Source organism: Macadamia integrifolia, chromosome 6 (assembly GCF_013358625.1).
Source record: "Macadamia integrifolia cultivar HAES 741 chromosome 6, SCU_Mint_v3, whole genome shotgun sequence".
NCBI classification, from domain to species: Eukaryota; Viridiplantae; Streptophyta; class Magnoliopsida; order Proteales; family Proteaceae; genus Macadamia; species Macadamia integrifolia.
In genome coordinates this window covers 31,180,140-31,203,152 of record NC_056562.1, presented here as the reverse complement: position 1 = coordinate 31,203,152, position 23,013 = coordinate 31,180,140, and the positions used below count along the sequence as shown (strand labels likewise).

General features: G+C 36.0%; 2 protein-coding genes across 3 annotated transcripts in view; both read right to left on the bottom strand.

Annotated features, from left to right (window-relative positions):
• LOC122082742 (lysophospholipid acyltransferase LPEAT2-like) overlaps positions 1-8,662 on the bottom strand; it is a 17,844-nt gene extending 9,182 nt beyond the window's left edge. Inside the window, exons 1-8 of one of the 2 annotated variants that reach the window (XM_042650490.1) lie at positions 8,005-8,662; positions 6,918-7,098; positions 6,707-6,766; positions 4,638-4,801; positions 4,482-4,545; positions 2,769-2,837; positions 1,789-1,884; positions 582-617 (exon numbers count right to left, since the gene is read on the bottom strand). In XM_042650490.1, coding sequence (XP_042506424.1) covers positions 582-617; positions 1,789-1,884; positions 2,769-2,837; positions 4,482-4,545; positions 4,638-4,801; positions 6,707-6,766; positions 6,918-7,098; positions 8,005-8,459 — 1,125 coding nt within the window. In that variant the 5' untranslated portion in view covers positions 8,460-8,662. The remainder of the gene's footprint in view (positions 1-581; positions 618-1,788; positions 1,885-2,768; positions 2,838-4,481; positions 4,546-4,637; positions 4,802-6,706; positions 6,767-6,917; positions 7,099-8,004) is intronic. The other variant, XM_042650489.1, reaches the window with a different exon arrangement.
• Positions 8,663-11,136: 2,474 nt separating this feature from the next.
• On the bottom strand, positions 11,137-12,468 carry LOC122082718 (putative F-box protein At5g55150). The gene has a single exon (XM_042650452.1). It carries the CDS (start codon positions 12,408-12,410, stop codon positions 11,253-11,255), a length of 1,158 nt encoding a protein of 385 aa, XP_042506386.1. The 5' UTR covers positions 12,411-12,468; the 3' UTR covers positions 11,137-11,252.
• Positions 12,469-23,013: the final 10,545 nt, after the last annotated feature.

The following is a 23,013-nucleotide window of genomic DNA, read 5'->3' as shown; positions in this document are numbered from 1 at the left end:
GGGGGGGGGGGGGGGGGGGGGGGGGGAAGACGATTATCTCAGTTTTCCATACAATTTTCACTAAGACCCGGTTTGTTTGGCGGGGAAAAAGGGGTGGGAAAGAAAAAGTCATGGGCCCCGCATGTAATGGAGTTAAGGAACAACAAGGGAAGGAAAGGAAAGGATAGTAAAAGATGGCATGGAATAATAAAATAATATAATCCATATCCTCACCATTCCAACAAAATCCTATCCAAAACGGTAGGACTTTGAAGAACGAATTCCCTTGCCACATAGACAACTAAAGCAAATATTTAATGCATGTTGTTGTTACTTTACCACCCCCATGCAAACAAACAACTTTGGTTTTTAAAATTTTATGGAAAACCTTCAAAATATCCCACCCCTTTATTCCCACCCCACTTTTTCCATCAAACAAATAGGGCCTAAAGGCATTATCATTAAACACCTAAACAGTTTTGACCAAACAAGAAAGACGCCTTCAAAAGAAACACTTGAATGCATTAATATATATATATATATATATATAAAGGAACTATTAGATGTAAAAGGTATATGAAGTCAAAACTCATCGTTTCGACCTTAGATATTTCCACCATATAATTTGAAGCATTCTCCTGCAAAATAAAAGAAGAATAGTATGTAAATGTTTAAGCAAAATAAGGGATAGATTTTAAAGATCAAATTTTGAATAATATAATGAGATAAACAAGAAACAAATATGTAAAACTTCCATGTACACAATCCAAAAAATTGAAGTACTGAAAGAACACATTTGGCAAAGAACATAGAACACAAGAAATATGTCCAAAATAATTTGGCCATGTTTATGGCTTCAATCAGTCAAAAACTCACGACCTATTGCCTGGAGTTGGGGGTGAATGGAGTAGGGTCAAATCAGAAAAATGCATACCTGAGCACAACCAGATCATTTAATCCTATGTTCATTGTTCACAATGACGGTACAAGTCTGAAGGCATTGCTACCACCTCACACTGCTGCTTATGTCTAGTTTGGGACAAGAGGTGATGGTGAGGCAGAGATGTTTCTCACCATTAACCTCAAGCCTTTGGAAACCTAACCCCAATAATTGGGGGGGGGGTCAAATGGGTTCGACAAATGCCAGTTCTTCAATCAAATCTCAGGACAGGTTGGACCTAGGGTTTAGCTGGGTTTGCAAACACAAAAACGCCAACCAAATCTGCCTGTCTACTGGACAGGTTCGGTTTTACCAACAAAGACTCAGGAAAAAAGTGTCGTTGAGAATAGCTACCCCCATCTAAAATACTAGAGTTAGTGACTCTACAAGATCACTACTTGATTTGTTCATTCTTGATAGTAGTAACAGAGGCTCTCTATGATTACATTACCATGCAGTGAATAGACAAGTTATACACTCCATCAGGTTCAGGAAAGTATCTTTTTACTCAACTTACTCTGTAGACCCGCCTAACAGTAGACATGCCAGCACACAATATCACAGATCGACCAGAAAAAGTAATCAGTAGAAAGTATTTGAATGCTTTGAATATGAGTTCTTGGATGCAAACACCATAATCGAGGTTGCCCAATGACAAAATATCTGTGTCCTCTAAATAGCAAAGGTAGGTCTCATTCCAGAGAATGCATTGCTCGTGAAGTTGTGGGAATTTTCAATTTGCTAATATTATGAAGCAGCCAAAATTTGGTTGAGGGTGACTAATCTATCATATGGTTCAATTCAAAACAATCACCACAAGCAAGACATGATGCAAATGGCATGAAATATGATACGCTAGAATTCCTTACCTGTTTTGACTCCAAGGCTTTTGTTAGAAGCAGCGAATCCAAATAAGAATGAGATGTTTGTACAACATTGAGGGCACTTGCCATAGTGTAGCTGGTCTGCATGATTAATTATCAAAAGCATTGAGTTAAAATTTAAAATCTAGGGTGTAGACAGGAAACACATGCATTCCCAAAAGAAACCTTTAAAGATGGAGAACTATCCATCTATGGTAAAAATTTTACAGAAAAGAAAAATAATAGTGGAGATTTATTCGTCAATGGTAAAGGATGGAGACATAAAACAATATTAGGCTGCCTGCGGGCAGTTCATTGTAGAAATATAAGCAGCATAACCACAACCACGAGGGCATATCTATGGGCGTGCTCAGATGGCTTCCTTGGCTAGCCTGACATATATTACCAAAGCCAAATAGATACTCAAATGTAATAAATAGGGTGTACAAAACAAATCAAAGGAAAGGACGGACTTTGAAAAAGATGTAGAGAGGGACAAGCAGCCAAGAAAAATAAATCTTTTTTACGTTGAGGAAGAGTGTAAGTGAGAGTGAGAAGTAGATTACGAAAACAAGGGGGGAAGCGGGCCGCAAATCATTATTTTAGAAAGAAAAAGTATCGACATGTTATCTATTGAACATGTGATCTTCTAATTGGGAAAAATAAAATCATAATAATAGAGGATGAGCACAAATTTATACCCCTCAAAAAAAAAAAATTTAAGGCAAAGATAGTTGGGGGAGAACATATTGATTACGGAATAGAAAGGAGAAATTGTCAGCAACAAAGCTATTTCTAAATCTTTTGACTTAAAAAAAAAGCATATTTGAGAACCAGATGACATCAACTAAACAATGTCATCTGCATTATGGCATAGTTACTACAGAAAATACTCGAACAAATACATGGGCATATTAGAAGTGGGTGTGCTTGTATCAAAATGGCAATACTCAACTAAGTATAGAGGAGAATCAACATGAACTCACCCTTTCAGCAAAATGGGCAGCATTGTCTTTTTGGTTCTGAAGAGGTGAAATAATGGGAAGGTATTCAATCTGTCAAATCCAGAATAAGATCACTATATTAAAAACTATATACTTAGTTCAGAAGCCAGAAGAATGAATCTGTTGAATTAAGTAATGAATCGAGGAAGCCCGGTATTCAAAAAGGCGGGATAAAAGTTTAGATTTTAATAAAATGGACTAACTAGGATTGAAGCTAAATGGGTAGCATAAACATTAATTTTGGCATTATCCATACATTTTAGGGGAATGAAACACAGATTCCTTGAAATATCCAAATTTTCCGAGTATCTAAATATTAGGCCAAACTTCTATCATATCAAATTGAAACTTAACCACAATATACAAGATTAGTATGCGATAAAGAAATATAGCAAGCAACCAGCTACTATAGATTGATATCATTGACTATGTAATTGAATGAAATGAGGAAACTGCATACTATGAAAAACAAATTAAGAAATGGTGGCCCCTGCACTGACAAGAACATAGACTTAGAAATTAGCCAAATTACAAAATCCAGTTGCAAATAATGACAAAGCTAAGCTTTTATCCTAGGCAAGCCATCAGCAAGCATTACATCAATGTGATTGCAACAATGCTGATCAAATGTCTGCAGCCAAAATCAGTAAAAAATACAGCTGAGAGTATTTCATCTGAAAAGAGATTCCCGCCTATCATTTATTTAAAGTCATTAGGCAGCCCCACGTTCAGTCACTTTGTAAAATAGAAGACTACAAGAAGAATCATCTGGTCTTACATTGAATTAACTTTCAAGAATGGGATATAAGATATTTCCTAAATCTGATGGGTGTTAAACAGCCATCCCATGAAGAACAACTCTCTGCAATGAGATTAACGATGTTGACTCCTAAGTTGGGAAAGTCAGACTTCATTAAAATAATAACTAGTTGAGTTTTTATGGCACATCTTGCAATCAAAAACAAATTCCAATAGAAGTATTGTTTAAGATTTAAGAGAGGTGATACCAGTAGCTTGGGCTGAAAAGTTTTAACCTCACGTCACTACATTGGGTATTTATCAACTAAACAAACAGAAACTATAAGTTGATTCTCTAACCTTCATTCACAAAAGAAGTGGTTCTGCACCACTTAAGAGGCAGGTTATCAGTAAATTGCAAACTCTTTAGGTTATCAGCAAATTGCAAACTCTTTCTTATATAACATTTGCCTTAGAAGGTCCTGGGATTTGAAACCTTGGTAGGAACTAGGAGCAAAATGCAGGATTGTAAAACAGCAATGGGTTCAAAATTAGTTGGAGAAATTGGAGAATCAATGGCTTTACAAGTTAGGAGAGAAAAACTTCTTAAGCTTAATTAGGTTCTTTTGGAAGCTTAATTGTATTGCAGGATGTGAACAAAGGGACCACTATAAAAATACGAATGAATTAAAGCATAAAGCAATATACCATATTATACAAGAGATCAGATGGAATATTACATGTCCTTTATTCATTTTAACCGAGCAATTTCATTTAGCATAATGTGCATGCTTGTTTTATCTTTGTTTCTTTTAAAGCATAAGAAGTAAAAAGTAAGAAGTGCAACAATCAATTCAAAATTACACTTACCAGAACACAAAAACTGAAGGTAAAACAGATTGAAATTCATAGGTCAAAGGGGGGAAGGAAAAAATGTGCATGCATAGAATAAAATACCTCCACGAAATTGTGAAATTGGGTGAACATTCTGAACATGCTCTTTGCCAAAGAAATATTCCCCCTACGAAGAATAGCATAAAGATAAGAAAAATTTAGTGAGTTAAAATTTAATATAGCCATATAGGAAATTTCCATACAAGCCAAAACCCATACCAAGACTGATCAAAGTGCACATGTGGATAGCGAACAACTACTGGCTGGATTGGATAACCAGGAATGAATGCACCAAGTTGGAAAGCAATAAGGACCCTCCCGTTAGTTGTGGTACCCTCAGGAAACAATAGAACTTGAGGAAAGTCATCGCATGAAGCTTTCCGCTGTATTCAGATCCTTCAAAGTACATTTCTGTATCAAATGGCTTATAAATAGATACAACTTATTCCTTTAAATTAAGTTGAATCCTGGTTAGAAATCTAAATAATTCATAGTATACGAGTATCACAAGATTTTATAGAATAGCAACCATGGCAATTAGGAGAGCACATCTTGACACTCGGTTACAACATAACGAAGTTTATGTAACGTAATATCAAAGCAGATATAGCAAAGGAATATGTGATTCTACAGTATGTAAGAATCATAAACACAACTCAACGAAAGCCTTATCCCAACTATTTGGGGACAGAAGAAACCAGCCGGGGGGTGGGGGGGAACAAGAGAAGCGTACAAGTTAATTAAATTAAGACGCAACGATAGAAAACAAAAGGGGGTAGGGGATGTAACCAACTAAAAAGTAAAAACCACAAGATTTCTGCAAACCACACTGTTCTATCAAGTGAGAGCAGATTTAAAATGTACAAATATCAGATAAACATCAAGTACGCAACAGTTCATGAATCATATAGCAATAAGAGTCTTAAATTGTATCTTGAAGCTCTATTATTCCAACCATTGGTTATGTTCAAGCCAGTCAAAAGTGTTGATTCATGAATCGCAAAAGCTTAGAAGAGATGACAGCATATATATTCCATAAGAACTTGCAAATAGGAAGCAATATTTTAAGTTGTCCCCCTCCTCAAGAATGAAGGAAGAAAAAATGCACAGGATCTTTATCCCAAATCATGTAAAGATTAGCAAGCAAGGTACATGCACACCCAAAAGAGGAATGGTGGCAATAACAAACTGTTGGTCACAGTTCACAGGTAAGAGGGAAAAAAACCCTAATTGAATGCATGGTTCCAAGTTTCACCAAAATTTCGCGGAACTTCACGAAATATTTCAGTTTCGTAGGCTTTCCAAATTCATTCACTTTGACAGGTTTCACTGCATAATGAGTTTTTTACCTTGTTTTTGAGATTTCTTGGCCAAATCACTTATGTACAAGGTTTGGGCAAGTATTTGGGCAGTAAAGGAACAGAGTGGAAGTGGAGACTTGCTGCGTTGTTGGTTTGATCCTCCATGGAACATGATGTGGTAGTAGGAGTCGAGGACTCTAGGATGGGCATAGGTGTGACTTGCTGCTTGTATTGTTGATTTCAATATATTTACCTTTTTATAACAAACCATGTATGATTTATGAAATGGTTTATAATTTGATGTATGTTCATTCCTAACTCATATTTAAGTTGTATGACTTGAATTATATATGTTATAGCACTAAAAATTGTGGAATAGGGCATATTGGAGAACGTAAACAGCATACACTACCAACCTAGGGTCCAAAGACAAACTACTATTTTGGGTGTGATTTTTCAAAATTCAAGGGTTCCACTATGTTTAGAGAGCCTAAAATAGGGCTTCAGGACCTAAATTTCGAAACTTACAACATAGAAAAAGAATGTAGAGGTTTTGACCAAAATTTCGGTTTAGAGGGCCTAAAATAGGGTTTCCTAGAAGTTTCAGTGTCTAATTTGGTCATCAAAACTTACCCTCCCCCACCCCCCCAAAAAAAAAAGAAATGTAGAGGTTCGGCCGAAACTTCAGTTTCAAGCCTAGTCCCGAAGCCTTGAACCTTGAGTGAATGGCCCCAAGTGCCTACCAAATTTGATACACAATGGAAGGACATGCCCAATTCCCAGTGGCTAGAGTCCCAGCTTTTCCAAACAAGCAAATGGAATCTATCATATGATGTACAAGAGAAGTAAGCTTCAATAGGAAATTCATATACAGCATAGGATAAAATGAACACTTTCTTGTGCTACATGAGCACTTGAACAGAAAAGACAACTTCAACTGCACTACTAAGTAAGTGAACACCACATTTAAGATTGGAGCCTTCCTACCTTTATTTCACTAACAGCATGCGTCCTCGATGATGCTGAAAACCTGTTAACATAAATAACCTAAGAAAATATAACAAAGATGGAAGCATCAATCAGGGATTAATTACATCATAAAGCATATAAAAAGGCATGATGATTTACTTAAACATCAGTAAACCATTATGTGTAGAAAGATAAAACATAATATGCAGCTATAAAAGTAAAGAATTACCTGCATTGCTCTGATGATTGTTCCGACAAAAGGCATCGCATCATGTGACTCAGAAGAAACAATGGTTGGAGATAATTCATAGAAAAAGAAAATGGGTTCAATGTATGATACATGGTTAGATACAACAATAGGAGCTGTCTCCCTTGGAGCAGGTCTTCCTATTCTCTTTATCCAGTGATACCTGTAACCCATAAAAAAGAGAGAAGAGGTGATCAATGGGGAGGAATCAAGCACTTGTTCAGAAATTGAATGCAATGTAGGACCACCAGAAGAGATAGAACACATGATGATGGCAGGCCACCTCAAACACTCAAAAATCCTAGAACATATAAATATATATATATATATTAATGAAGCTAATATGTTTTTCCCATTCAAGGCTAAGAGTAGATTATGTACATTGTTCCCATATAGGTTTATTCCCTTCTACATATGCGCAGTGAATTATTTTATTCTGGGGGTGATGAAAAGAGATGAATACACAAGTCCAGCAGAGTTCCAAATACATACTCTCATTTATTCTCTCCTTATATTTTCCATTTTACCCCCCCAAAAAAAATGCTGTACATGTAAATTAAACTTGCATACTGATAATCTAATAATCTAAACTGATGAATTGAATCAGTGCTTTGCCAACCATTATGTTAATATTCATAAATCACAACAACAACAACTCAGCCTTATCCCAATGAAATGGGCATGGATCCTTGTCCTCTAATCATGAAAATATGCATGTATGTTGATATTTATGAATAATTTTGTCAAAATTTATCAGCTTCTCGTGGATTGAGCACGACTTTGGATTTCCAGGATCTAAATTCACATTTTGGCATCTCCTTCCCCAAAAAAGTTGCAGGACTAATTAACTGTTAAAGTTAGGAAACCAAGTGTAGGTGAGGACTATGCTTCGCAACACTCAGGCCTTTCCAGCAGCAAGATTGGATCTCTTAAAACTGTGAATGTGTTACTTGACACATGTAACCAAGTGTCTGATTCACGATAAATTAACGAACTGATTAAAGCGAAGAAACTAAAACATACAAAAACAGAGAGAGCAGCTAAAGGTAGAGAAAGGCCCGCAGCTTACCCGAAAGAGAAAAGAATGCAACGAGAACACATTCGAGTGATCCACATGATCCTACACCTCCACCTGGGCATGGGATTCTGCTTGTCCTTCCAACCCTGTAGAGCACATTTGGTAGCGACATACCCCACCGCAATGCATAGCCCAAACAAGATTAAACGAAGAATTACAATTGGAATGCAAACCAAAATCTTCAGCCATTCATATAGCCCTTCGATGTTAGGGGTGTTGTTCCGAAACGGATCGATCGTCGATTGCGGCGGAATGGAGAAACTTCCGGCGCCTATTTCATCGAAAGGATTCTGATCCTCCGTGCCCTTCACCTGTTTGCTAAGATTAGAGAAGCTTTGAATGAGGGGTCGATGGAATCCGTTGATGTTCACTACCACTTCGGCTTCGTCGGATGCGTGGCGTTGTTCCGATTCCAGAAGAGGAGCTCTCAGGCAATCTCCCGTCATGAATGCCAAATTCTTTTTGCCACTTTCCAGAAAACACAGACGAAGGAAAGGAAGGAATCTTAACTATGGACCCAGGAGAGGAAGACAAAGATACGGAGGTTGAGGAAAGTTCTGATCGGCTTCAACGTTCTAATTAATAATGATAGACTCATCGGTTATTAATGGGAACTAGTTGTTTTTCCAGCTTTCGTTTCTCTCTCCTCCCCAAATAAAATAAAGGATGGAAATGATGCCTCTTCACATGGAGAAGAGAGGAAGAATCAAGGGTTGCACCAAAAAAAAGACAGACTCATCAGGGGTTGACTTGATGTCGGCCATTGAAAGAATTCTTTTTCCCCGTGCAAAAATTTGAGCTTAGTAAATTTAGACCGAATTTCTGGAGGTATTACCGCACAATGGCCATTGGTCATGTGAGATTGGCATTGGAGGGTACTTTCAATTTTGTATAATATAGGTGAGAGTTAATTATGATAACATAGGTGTTTAATCACACGGTCGGTTTAAATCTTCTACGGTGAGCTGTGAGTGGCAAGGAGGACTCAACGGTTGAAAGGGCCCTTACATGTATTCTAATCATTGGATCCTCATTGTCTCATTGCAGAAGATTTTTATGTTCACATGGTCATGGCAATCCCTTTTCCCTTCGGGCCAGTTTATTTGATGAAAAAAATTGAGATATTAAAAACAAGGAGATAACATATGAAGATAAATCATATCTGGAGTGATGCTATGGAAATTGGATGGTTACTGAAAAACAACCATGATGTTTTACTTAATATGTGGCATAAAACTCTAGTTTCAATACGCATAGAACTAGATAAACATCCCTGTTACCCCAAATTTTGTATGACAACTAGTAATAGATATATGGGGGACCAAAAAGTAATAGCCAAACAGACAGTATGGGAAAAACAATATATTTGTAGGTCAGATATGTTATATATTAGATTATAACTATGTTTGTTTCCTTTGAATAAATTAAAAAAAAAAAAAAAAAAAAAAGAGAAAAATGGGGATTTTTTTTTGGTAAAATAGCAAAGTCAATGCTCATTTGGATGCTCAGGGTGGGAGAATGGAGAGACAGCCATCCATAAATAAAGGGGCTATCATCTTATGTAGCAACCGATTTTCCTTGCCCCATCCAACCCCTCCACAAAGTTGCACCTTTCTGGGTAGGATTTCGGGGGATAGGAAATAGTCAAAGTAGAAAATACTCAACCATTATGAGAGTGGCAGATAGAGAGGATCGATGTTGTGATCATTAGATCCTTCGGCGATGGAACTCAGAACCACCCTTATGGCCACTGTTTGATTGTTGGAATCCATAAATACCTAAGAAGGTCATTTTATCCTAAGAAAAAAATCAAATTTCTTTGCTGCCCATGCTATTACCATTTGGGAGATCTAGAAAAGACGAAATGCAAGATGCTTCAAGACTTCTACTCCTCCTCTTCACTCTTGGGTGAGTTCAGTCAATAGAAGTATTGAGGAGGTTCTCTCTCTTCCTAATTTATTCTAAGGTGAAGCCGCAACTTGATTCTGGATCGGAGTCCACTCCCCCCCCCACCCCAAAAAAAAAATCTGGAGTCTTATCCATTTTCCTGGATGCAACTACTAGTAATTGGCCCAAAGCGTTGGGCATGGAATGTATTATCTTGGACCGCTAAAGCAAACGTGCCTCATTGCCTCAAACCATTTTGTGCTTATTCCGATAGTGGTGGGCAAAGCTTTGGGTGTTCGTTTTGCTCTCTCTTCAACTATCCACATTGGCCTCCCAATTGCTTCTCCTCCTCCCCTTTACCACTCCTAATATTTTTATTTTTGTCAAGGGCATTTTGCTTTTAAAAATATTCTTTTTCTTTTTTCAACTTTGTGTTTATGGGGAGGGGTGAAAATGGATGACCCACTCTATTACTAAATGGGCACTCTCTTTTCACGTAGATGTTTTTGGGAGTCCTCATTTTTATGAGATTTTGGAATTATGTATTATTGTGCTTTTGCCTTGGCATATTGAATAAATTGATGTTTACATAAAAAGTAATAAAAAAATAAAAATAATAAGGTGATTTGCGAGGATTTAACAAAAAAATTGCGAAGAAGTCTCGTGTGAACATGAATTTAGTTCTTGGTATCGGTACCGATATTGGTCTCTGCCAATATCGATCAGTCCTGAATTAGTATTAGAGAGGATTGGTGTATAACGATCACTTTTACCCCTGAAACAGTATGAATAACCGATCCAAATCGGTCAAGGATTGGAGATCATTTTCAACCAATATCGGATACAATATGGCTGACATAGCCGATACGGTACCGAAACTTGCAACCATGCGTGTGAAAGGGTTTCATAATTAAAGAAATATTTTTTGGGTAAAAAAAAAAAAAGAAATCGGTCGATTCTTCCCTCCATAATTAAATAAAAATTTGTTTTCTTGTTTTTTCCAATCGCCTCACAAAATTTTGTTAGATGATGCTACACTACTACTGGACAAACGCATAGGGTAAAAATTTTACCCTGTTGGTGCAAGCACAAGCACATAAACCAATAAGAAAGCACAAGGAACACTAAGCTTAGCAAGCTTATCAGATATAGATTGGCATCGGTTCGCACCCCAAAAAAAAAAAAGTCGACCAGTATCGGGGAGGAACTATGTTTACTAGAAGCCATCCCGTCCAATAGCTAATCAATCCAAAAATAATAATTTTACTCCTTCAAACAATATTCATAAATAGAAAACAAATTATCCATTACAAAACAACAGATTTAAAGAGGTGCACAAATACAAGTTTCCTCTATGGCGAAGGACAAATCCAAAGAGGTGCACAAATTCGACTTAGCATGTCTGGAACCTTATCGTAATAATCCACTTTCCCAGTCTCCATTCCAAACACTCCCATGTCCTTACCAGCTCCTTCTAGAAGACTATCTTTCACAAGACCATATGGATTATCGTCAGTGAAATAGATACAATTGGGTTTGCATCCTGAATGGTTAGAGGGAAAGATGGCAAAAGAAGCATTAACACCTACAAAAATTGCACGGTTGTCTAAGTTCTTCACCAGTGTCCAATTCATGTTATCAAAATTAAACTTGTAAACCTCAAACTCATCTGTTTCATGAATGTAAGACACATCCTCGTCCTCATCTCCCTCATAATAGCCCACATAGCCCATATAAACACTCCGTGCAAGCATAAAAAGTTCTCCTACTGATTCCACAAGATAAAAATCCCCAGCAGCGCTACGACCCTCTGGTAATCCAGCAATTTCAATTGTCTTTGGATCAGGACTAGATATGTCAACAATTACCAATTTCCCTCTATTACTAAAACCATAGAATTGACCATTCAAATACACGACGTCAGTGATACCATCACCTTTAGGTGTGTATACAGGAGTCCAAGCTTCATCTCCTAGTCTCAAAAAAGCTAATTTCCTCCATTCAGAAAATATCCCCATAACCACGCATTTTTCCTCATCTTCACAAGGCGTTCTTTTAGATGGTCTCGAAGAGAATATCACTTTACGTATAAAAATCCGACGGTAAAATTCTGCATCTATTCCAGGCTCGTATTGATTAGGGAGTCCTGGTGGAGGTGGAAACCGAATTGAAACCCGAGATCGAGAAAAGGGGTTTAATAAGTGCATCTCCAAATCAAGGCCTAAAGTTATCAACCAACCATAGGAGGACCAACACTTCTTACCGTGGGCTTCTGGCAATTTCAAGTGGTAAACCTTTTTGGTGCAGAGACTATAGAAGCCACGCTCATCACTATCTTCCTTCTCTGCAAGCATCAACCAGGGATCAACAATAGAGATGTGCCACTTTTCAACTGAAACTGCTCGCCATGGCCGGCAAACCGCACCAAAATGAGCAATATCTTCGATTTTCGAAAACTGATCCACAATCAATCTAAGAATGTCACTACAAAGTTCAGCCCAGTTTTCCATATCCTTCCTTGTCTTGTGCAAATAGGGTAGTGACAAATAGACAGTAGAAACGATGAACCTATAAGAAAAACAATAAAAGAGCAAAGTTAATAACAAAATATAAAAGAAATCTTCAATTCCACAAAAGCGCACAAGAAAAAAAAAAAAAAAAAAGTAGGAAAGCAAACATAAACTTGTCAAACAAATACCTCCCCAAAAGTTTCAACTTTTTACGATCTTTATTGCAATAAGACAAGAAATGTAAGCAAGCACAAAGAGCACATGCATAGAGTCAATACCACAAGGCCAAAATTATTTCTAAATTTCAACCCATAAATGGATACAAGTTTTAATGCATCGTCAATCTCAAAAAGATTATCAATCTAGAATCAATCCTTGGCGTAAAAAACCCCTACAAACAATTATGTCATTCTATAATAATAATATTGTTATAATTCTTTTCTTTTCTTTATGATGAAAAGTCATTTTTGTTTTACTTCAACATTAGAGAAGATATATACTATAGTGAGAGGGTGACGGATCGAAGGATGGGTGAACCCCATATCTATATTCTTGGGGTTATCATACATCATTGCCATTATAGAGAGTTCTCTGTGGCAAAACAGAAAAATGCCACACCCTTCGTTTGAGACTTGTCTTGGGTCCATAAAGGTTTTATGAATACTCATACATGGATGAGGAAAATGGGAACTCTTGAAGCCACCCAATCTTGTCCATGGTCAGTTAAAATTGGAAATGGCAAAAAAATTTGTGGTCAGTATGGCGTGTTTAAGCTAAATATTTGAGTTGGACTGTCAAATATTTTGAGAATGGAAAAAAAATGCAAAAATGGAAAACATGGGTCTTAATCATTTAGAATTGAAAATTGGTATTAACAGCAATAGACACACATAAATTCACCATTTTGTGTAGGCTTCGAAGTCTCAACTACCTACATGGTAAAATCAAAACCATGCACTCCAATCTAAGAATCAATTATCAATCAACAATGAAGAAGCAAAAACATAAGAAAACTGTGATACTACATACAGATTGCAGATCTTCTAAAATTCTAGAACTATTTTTAAAAGTTTTCCAAAATTCTAGGACTATTTTTAAAGGTTTCTAAAAGGATAAATACATTGGTAGAGAAATTAAAGGATATTTGGAGTGGATTGTGTACCACTGATACAGGGGAACAAAGAAGAGATTGAAGAAATAGATTTGTGCACTAGAACTCTTGCCAACAAAGAAGAGATTGAAGAAATAGATTTGCGCACTAGAGCTCTTGGCAGCAGCAGCAGCAGCAGCAGCAGCGTCTGACAAACTTCATTCAATTCCAAAATCCAAATTACATAGAAGCAAATAAACAAGTCATAATACTTAAATCTAAACTTGACTATAACTCAAAAACTGAAATAAAGTTAGATTCCATTGTACTTGCTATCAACTGATTTTCAAAAGATAAAAGTTAAAAGAAAATAATAATAATAATTTACCTACATTAAACATAATTAATCCAATGTGCATCAAATAATATCTACCAGGGATGATAATTAAGATACGAAGATACGAGAGAGAGGACAGGAAGAAGGATAAACAGAAAACAGACAAAATAGGGAGAGTCGGGATGAGTCCTTTCTCTTTCCTCCCTCCCAAATTAAAATTTAAATTGTGAAAATTAGGGGAAAGACTTGTAGATGGGAGAGATTTTCTGATTTGAAAAAAAAAAAAAAAAAAACTTTTTGCACGAATGAAACCAGAAAAAATAGAGGGGGAAAATGTTTTTTCAGATGGGGAGAATTTTTCTGATTCATAAAAAAAAATAAAAAAAAAAGAAAAGAAATTCAGATCTGAGTTACAGACATATGAAGGAAAAACAGAAAAAGAAAAGATTTTTCAGATGGAGAAAGAAAACCGGGAAAAAAAGAAACGAAAAAATAAAGGAATTTTCAGATCTAAGTTGCAGACATGAAAAAAGGAAAAATAAAAAATAAAGGAATTTTCAGATCTAAGTATTTTTTTTTTTTAAGGAAAAAAAAAAAAAGAATTTTTAGATTTAAGTTGCATACATGAATAAGAAAGGAATTTTTATATCTAAGTTGCAGACATGAAAAAAAAAATAATTTCAGATCTAAGTTGCAGACATGAAAAATAAAGTTAGAGTTGTACTGACTCAGGCCAACACCTGATGCATTCTGGTCGACGCCATTTGCACATAAGCCAACATTGGCCGAATACTATCTATGTTAGTCAAAATGTAAATTCTATTGGATCCTACAATTTTGTAGGGATTTTGTCAATCTTTGGCAAAATCTTGACCAAATCTCATACTTGCTGCGGGATGTACCTAGACACACATTAAGACCAACTTTATAATCTTTCAATACCAGAAGGCCAAAATTATTTATAAATTCATAAATGGAGAAGTTTCAAAGAATTTTCAATCTCAAAAGATTATCAATCTGAAATCAATCCATATTTCTCTCTGCAATTGTGACCATCCACAGAAAAAAAAATTATCAGTAACGCAAACAAAGCTGGAGGCTCTCATCAACATAGTCCCCATAGCGTCTAGCATATGAGAAAACACTCGCTGCCCACATTGACACATGCCTTTAATAATTCATAGTTTCCACACAAGAGATACCTATGCTTCATGCAAGGTTGAGTGAAACAAATAGTTATTGAAACAAAACCCACTCTAGCAATAATGTTTATCACATAATGAGATAGCATAAAAACAAAAAAAGAAACCCAAGATTGCAAACATTAGGAAAAGAAAATAGAAGAAACACCAAATCAATCCAACAGCTTGGATTTTTAATGAACTTTGAGCATACAACAACCTTGTTCAGGGGCCTACTTCCACAAATCCCCAATGCTAGCGAACCCATTCTTGTCTACCCCAAGATTAAAAGCAAGGGAGTAATTACCTAGTTTTGTTCTTTGGTGATGAGTCAAAATCTATTTGACTTTGCAGATAGGATGCCAACAATCACATATGAACTTTAGGTGAAGAATCGGAACTCAAGAGTTAAGAGTGCAACTGACACAACCCAGGGAAAAAAAAAACGTCTATCAGATCTGGTAGGTGCACGAACAGGAGGAGCGTTAAACAAATTGGTCTTATTCTTAAGCAAGCACCCGAGAGGCCCGAGAGGGCTTAGTTGATCCATGATTTATGATTATCTTTCGTTTCATACTGTTATATATAGAAGCAAATAAACTAACTCCTAATCCTATTCTGGAACTGAAACCTAAACTTTACTCAACTCTAAAACCAAATAAAGTTGGACTCAATCTCTACTTCAAAAAATAAATTACATATACTTATCATAATTATTTCTACCGGGCTATTTGAGATAAGGGAGAGTCTCCGTTCAGGGAAGGGAGTCCTGTCTCTTTCCTCCCTCCCAAATTAAAAGCTCAGAATTACGAAGCAAATAAAAGAAACCAGAAAAAAAGAAAGGATTTTTCAGATGAAAAAAAGAAGAAGAAGAAGAAGAAGAAGATGAAAGATAGATTTTTCAGATCTACGTTGCATATGAAAGAAAAAAAGAAAAGAAAAAGAATGGATTTTTCAGATGGAGATAGAAAACTAGGAAAAACTGATTTCTTACCTTTTTCTCTGTGCCGGTGTCTAAGTTGCACAGTCCGCCTTCGGTGTCGCTCACGATCCAGTGCGCTGCGCCGCTGCTTCTCACGGACGTACGAGGGAGTTCAGGGATTGAGGGAGAGGTTATGAGGGTTTGGAAAAGGTTTTTTTTTTTTTTTTTTTTTTTTAATCTGGAAGTCCTATTTTTCACCTTCCATCTTGCTACTAAATATGATAAGAGATCTGATAAAAAAAAAAGGCCCAACCCATGGGAACTTTGGGCCTAAGTGACAATCTCCCAGCCCAGCCTATCTGGGTCACGCTCCTAGTTGTTGGAACTTGGAACTTGGGACTTGGGACCTGTGACTTGTGGAGGTGTTTTAAACTCAAATTAAAATCATAATGACTCATCCCATTTGTTCATCGATCTTGAACTGGATTTCGAATACCGGTGAATTCAATTGGGATTTGGCCGATTCGTCTTGGAATCCATGAGGAACGATCCCGATTTATGCTGTTCTGAATCAGAATTCTCGTGACAAGATTCCCCTGAATTGGTATATTTTCATATCAAATTGCTGATTCTAGGGTTTTAGTACCGATTCCAATTCGATCTGGTTATGGATTTCTCTCTCACTCCGATATTTTGGTGGGTTAGAATGAAAACGGGGGTTTGGAAATCAGAGTAAGCATGTGGAGGTGAAATCAGTATTTGGTGGTTTCAAACTTTCAATGTCCGTTGTTGAGACCATAGAGTAGAGTGATACTTCTACTTCCATCCCTTAGATTATTACTATCATTGGATGCTGTTTTTCACTTTCCCTTTCTTGCTTTAGTGTTTTCTGTGATAGTAGCAATGCAGTATTTTATAAAGAAAAAAAAAAGAATTTTTAGATTTAAGTTGCATACATGAATAAGAAAGGAATTTTCTTATCTAAGATGCAGACATGAAAAAAAAAAAAATTCAGATCTAAGTTGCAGACATGAAAAATAAAGGATTTTTAAGATCTAAGATGCAGACATATGGGGAAAAAAAACCAGAAAAATAATGGATTTAAGATGGAGAAAGAAAACCAGAAAAAAAAAGTATATTTCAGATGGAGAGAAAGTTTACTGGTTTCTGACATTTTTTCCGTTGCGCCGCTATCGAATTTCCGGAGTCCACCGTCGGTTTCGCTCATGCACCGCTGTTTCTCAGTGACGTAGTTGGTAGAAACAGGTGGTAGTCGAGGGACTTGAAAGTTTGGAAGGCCCGTTTGACGACGAGGGAACAAAGTCTTAATTTTTGAGATCTATGCCAATTCTTTCTTCTCGTAAATCTATGCAAATTATAATACATACATCCAATCTAAACAATATATAGGAATTGATACAAAATACCTGAGTTACCAAATATATTGGAATTGATACAAAATACCTGAGTTACTAAAAAGATACAAAATATCTGAGTTACCAAAAAAAAAAAAAAATACAAAATATCTGACACATTAGCTTCTCCCTTCTCTCTCATAGTCCTACCAAGACTGGGATTCGAATTATCTTATCCCACGTATTAAAGGTTTCCTCTAGCCTGACAATTTCATCTTCCGATTATAACTCGGAAACAGATGAGTTTGAAGTGTACAAGTTTAATTTTGATAACATGAAGTGGATGCAGGTGAAGAACTTGGACAATCGTGCAATATTTGTGGGTGTTAATGCCTCTTTTGCCATCTTCCCCTCTAACAATTCAGGATGTGAACCCAATTGTATCTACTTCACTGACGATAATATATATGGTCTTGTGAAAGATAGTCTCATAGAAGGAGGAGCTGGTAAGGACATGGGAGTGTTTCGGATGGATGCTGGGAAACCGGATATTCTCTATGAGGGTCCAAATATGCTAAGTCGGACTTGTGCACCTCTTTGGATTTGTCCTTCTCCATAGAGGAAACTTGTATTTGTGCATCCCTTTGAATTTGTTGTTTTGTAGTAATAAAGTTGACTGGAACATAGGGTAGACATGACCAACATTAATCCATTCATGTATTCAGTTTATATGCTTATTTGATCTCCATAAAATGTATTGTATGTGTGTTTTTTAAAAATAAAAAAATTTAACCTCCTCTCATAGGCATAACTCCCCCAACCTTGAAGCTGTCTTGTAAATCCATTAACAATAATTTTGCAAATGTGGAATCTTTATGCTTCATAATATTGATAATCTGATAATTGGACATTCCATTTATTTTCTATTCAGTCACAGACCGACTAGCGTACTAGGAATAATTAGAAGTAATTTCTTCTTTCACATTGGAGATCAACCAGAGTTGGCGTATGACAATATGCATTAGTGGGCATACTTGGTATGATATTTATTATCATACATAATATTATTTCTTTCAAAAGGATTCGAGTTACAATCAGAAGATGAAATTGTCAAGCTAAAGGAAACCTTTAATACATGGGATAAGATAATTCGAATCCTAGTCTTGGTAGGACTATGAGAGAGAAGGGAGAAGCTAATGTGTCAGATATTTTCTTTTTTTTTTTGTTTGGTAACTCAGATATTTTGTATTTTTTTAGTAACTCAGGTATTTTGTATCAATTCCAATATATTTCGTCAGGTATTTTGTATCAATTCCTATATATTGTTTAGATTGAATGTATGTATTATAATTTGCATAGATTTACGAGAAGAAAGAATTGGCATAGATCTAAAGAATTAAGACTTTGTTCCCTCGTCATCAAACGGGCCTTCCAAACCTTCAAGTCCCTCGACTACCACTTGTTTCTACCACCTACGTCGCTGAGAAACAGCGGCGCATGAGCGAAACCGACGGTGGACTCTGGAAATTCGATAGCGGCGCAACGGAAAAAAGGTCAGAAACCAGAAAACTCTCTCCATCTGAAATATTTTTTTTTTTTCTGGTTTTCTTTCTCCATCTTAAATCCATTATTTTTCTGGTTTTTTTTCCCATATGTCTACATCTTAGATCTTAGAAATCCTTTATTTTTCATGTCTGCAACTTAGATCTGAAATTTTTTTTTTTTTTTCATGTCTGAAACTTAGATATAAAAATTCCTTTCTTATTCATGTATGCAACTTAAATCTAAAATTATTTTTTTTTCTTTGAAAAAAAAAAAACCTTAGATATGAAAATTCCTTTATTTTTTATTTTTCCTTTTTTCATGTCTGCAACTTAGATCTGAAAATTCCTTTATTTTTTCTTTTCTTTTTTCATGTCTGCAACTTGGATCTGAAACATCTTTTTTTTTCCCGGTTTTCTTTCTCCATCTGAAAAATCTTTTCTTTTTCTGTTTTTTCCTTCATATGTCTGTAACTTAGATCTGAATTTCTTCTTTTTTATTTTATTTTATGAATCAGAAAAATTCTCCCCATCTGAAAAAACATTTTCCCCCTCTATTTTTTTCTGGTTTCTTTCATGCAAAAAAAAAATTTTTTTTTTTTTCAAATCAGAAAATCTCTCCCATCTACAAATCTTTCCCCTAATTTTCACAATTTAAATTTAAATTTGGGAGGGAGGAAAGAGAAATGACTCATCCCGACTCTCCCTATTTTGTCTGTTTTCTGTTTATCCTTCTTCCTGTCCTCTCTCTCGTATCTTCGTATCTTAATTATCATCCCTGGTAGATATTATTTGATGCACATTGGATTAATTATGTTTAATGTAGGAGGACCAACACCTTTTCTTCCAGGAAAGGGAGTCCTTTCTCTTTCCTCCCTCCCAAATTAAAAGGTCTAAATCTAGGAGGGAAAGATTTGACAGCGGGGAGAGGTTTTCTGATTTTAAGAAAAAAAAAAATTAGATCTAAGTTATAGATCTATGAAAGAAAACCAGAAAAAGAAATGATTTTTCAGATTAGAGGGGAAAAAAGATTTTTCAGATAGGGAGAGAAAAAAATGAAGGATTTTTCAGATCTAAGTTGCAGACATATAACAGAAAACGGGGAAAAAAAAAAAAGATTTAAGATGGAGAAAGAAAACCAGAAGAGAAAAGATTTTTTTTTCCAGAAATAAGTTGTAGATATATGAAAGAAAACCAGAAAAATAAAGGGTTTGAGATGGAGACTGACCTTTTTTTCCGCTGCACCGCTACGGAAGTTGCAGAGTTTACCGTCGATTTCACTCACGATCCACTGTGCTGCGCCGCTGCTTCTCACGTACCTGTGGGATGAGGGCGCCGCTGGTTTGGAAGAGCCCGTTGGCGACGAGGGAACAATGTCTTAGATTGTCTAGAACTTCAGATCTATGCTGCTTCTTATCTCATATATGCCTTGCATCCAATTTTTTCCTTACAGATACATACATCCAATCTAAATTATAAATATCTGACATATCTGCTTATCTATCACAGTCCTACCCAGACTAAGATTCGAATTATCCTATCCCACGTATAATAGGTTTCCTCTAGCATAACGATTTCGTCGAACCCTTTGGAAAGAAATAAGATTATGTATGGTTAAACAAAAAAAAAAAAATCAGACCAATTATGCCCACTAAAGCAATTTTTTTCTTTTCTGGTAACTATCATAGGCCAACTCTAGTGTTTTTTGTTTTCGTAGAAGCGATTGCTTCTAATTATGCTCAGTATGATAGTCCGTCTGTGGTTGAATGGAAAATAGATGGAATGTCCAAATATCATATTATTAATATTATGAGGCATATATGATGTTTGCACTAGATAATAAAGATTCACCAATTGCAAAATTATTGTTAATGGATTTACAAGACAGCTTCGAGGTTGGCGGGACTTGGGAGTTATATTTATCAGTGGAGGCTAAAAATAAAATTTTCGATAGAAAACATACATACATTACATTTCAGAGAGATCAAATAAGCATGTAAATTGAATTCACGATTGAAGAACATTAGTTTCATGTATCCCTTACATTTCAGAGAGATCAAATAAGCATGTAACTTGAATCCACGATTGAAGAACATTAGTTTCATGTATCCCTTCTTATATGCTCTTCTCACAGCACGATCAGAGTTGGTTTTGTCTACCTCTACTCTAGTCGACTTTATGTTTTCTTATCGTACATTTAATGAACCAGTGTCAACTTTATATAAAGTGAAGATAGGAATCAAAACTTTGCCAAAAAAAAGAAAAAAGATAGGAATCAACCCTTCAAAATGAAATCAAAGCTCTTTTTCTATTAAAGGAATAAAGTATTACGTTCACACTTACACAATATTTTCAAACCATTAAGGTGTGTCAAACGATCCTAAGTTCGACTCACACAGGGGTGTTTAATGCTCTTCACTGCTTTCAGTTAAAGTTGAATGATTCTCATTCAACCTCGGTATGACTTGGTCCAAGTAGTTGTGGGGTCAGTATAGGCCTGCGGGACTAGTCAGGCCGAAGGCCTGGATACCCGTCGTTTGCAAAAAAAAAAAAAAGGTGTGTCAAACGAGATCCAAGAACCTACTTTGTGATCACTTACCACTATTGGAATTGAATATTCACTCCACCAATAGTCAATACTACCTAACCAGTTCTAGGAAACCAAATTTGGGTCTATGCTAGCCCACCAAAGAAGAAATCCAACAATCTCCCACTAGAAGAAATCCAACAATCTCCCACTAGCATAAGTCAAGTTTTAGATTTTTAAAACATTTTAAAATGACTCTCCGATTTAAACAACCTAAATGTGGTCACAAACAAAAGTGTTGATTGGAATGTCTTATTCCAAATGAGGCTACAATTACTCAACCATGCAGCACATTACGTCTAAAATAACATGGTGTAGATAGTAGATACCACATTTTGTCACCCATGGAAAGGCTATGCAATGATGAGTTAGAAATCCCTTGAGATGCTGAGAGCTCATGTAATTCGGTCGAGGTCTTCTCTCAAATTTGAGAAGTGTATTTTTGCCTCCATGCTAATATAGGATGGTTAAAAAATTAAACAAAAATATTTTAAAAAATAGTTATGGGTTTTGACATGCTTAGAGTTGACCAAGACTACCTAATGAACTATAGGCCGGTCCTAAATTGAGTAAAAAAAATCCATTTAGACCAAACCCCCTGAGTCAACTCAAGTTAGAGTTGTACTGACTCAAGCCAACACCTGATGCATTCTGGTTGACGCCATTTGCACATAAGCCAACATTGGGCGAATACTAACTATGTTAGTCATAATGTAAATTCTATTGGATCCTACAATTTTGTAGGGATTTTGTCAATCTTTGGCAAAATCTTGACCAAATCTCATACTTGCTGCGGGATGTACCTAGACACACATTAAGACCCTAGGACGGTTAGAAGACTCTAGAAACACATGGGACAAATGCGTTAATTGTTCACACCCTTTGGGAATATACACTTCTCATAAATAGACCAAAATCTCTCTCTAAGTAAAGAAGTCACACCCTCATCTGGAAGCTTCGCATACTTGCCTTGGTGGCTAGGAGCCTCCCAATCATAAATATATGATTCCTCCCACTTGTTAGGGATCCACACAGTCCCAAAAACACATACCGAACCTCAATCAAAGCTGTTGAGATTCACACACTAGAATCATAAGGAACTGCTGCTATACTTCACATCAGTTTGACCTTACACTGATCACACCTGAGCACACACCCTTCTAACCACAAAACACCCTTATGAAAGTTGTAGAGGGTTAAGTCCTCTTTCATTATTTTCTTACAGATTTGTATTCCAAGTTTTGTATTCTCTACTATCATACTTATACTTAGCACAACTTATTGTTGTCCCTAATAGGGCAACAATGAAGTGCAATCAGTTAAAAAATTTTCACAAGGATTTTTACAAATCGTCACTATTCAGAGTTGCGTATTAGGTTGTAATCTAGCTAGTGTGGAATTTTTTTTATATTTTTTTCAGATTTACTTCTTTGCTGACCAATGTAAAATATGAGATTCTCTTTCAATGGAATCTCAAGTTGCAGACTTGCTAACTGCGTTTTTCAGAGGTTTTTTATAGAACTTTCCTCATTCAAAGTTGTTTATTTAGATGTCTTATGTTTAAACTAACTTTATTGGATTTTGCAATTC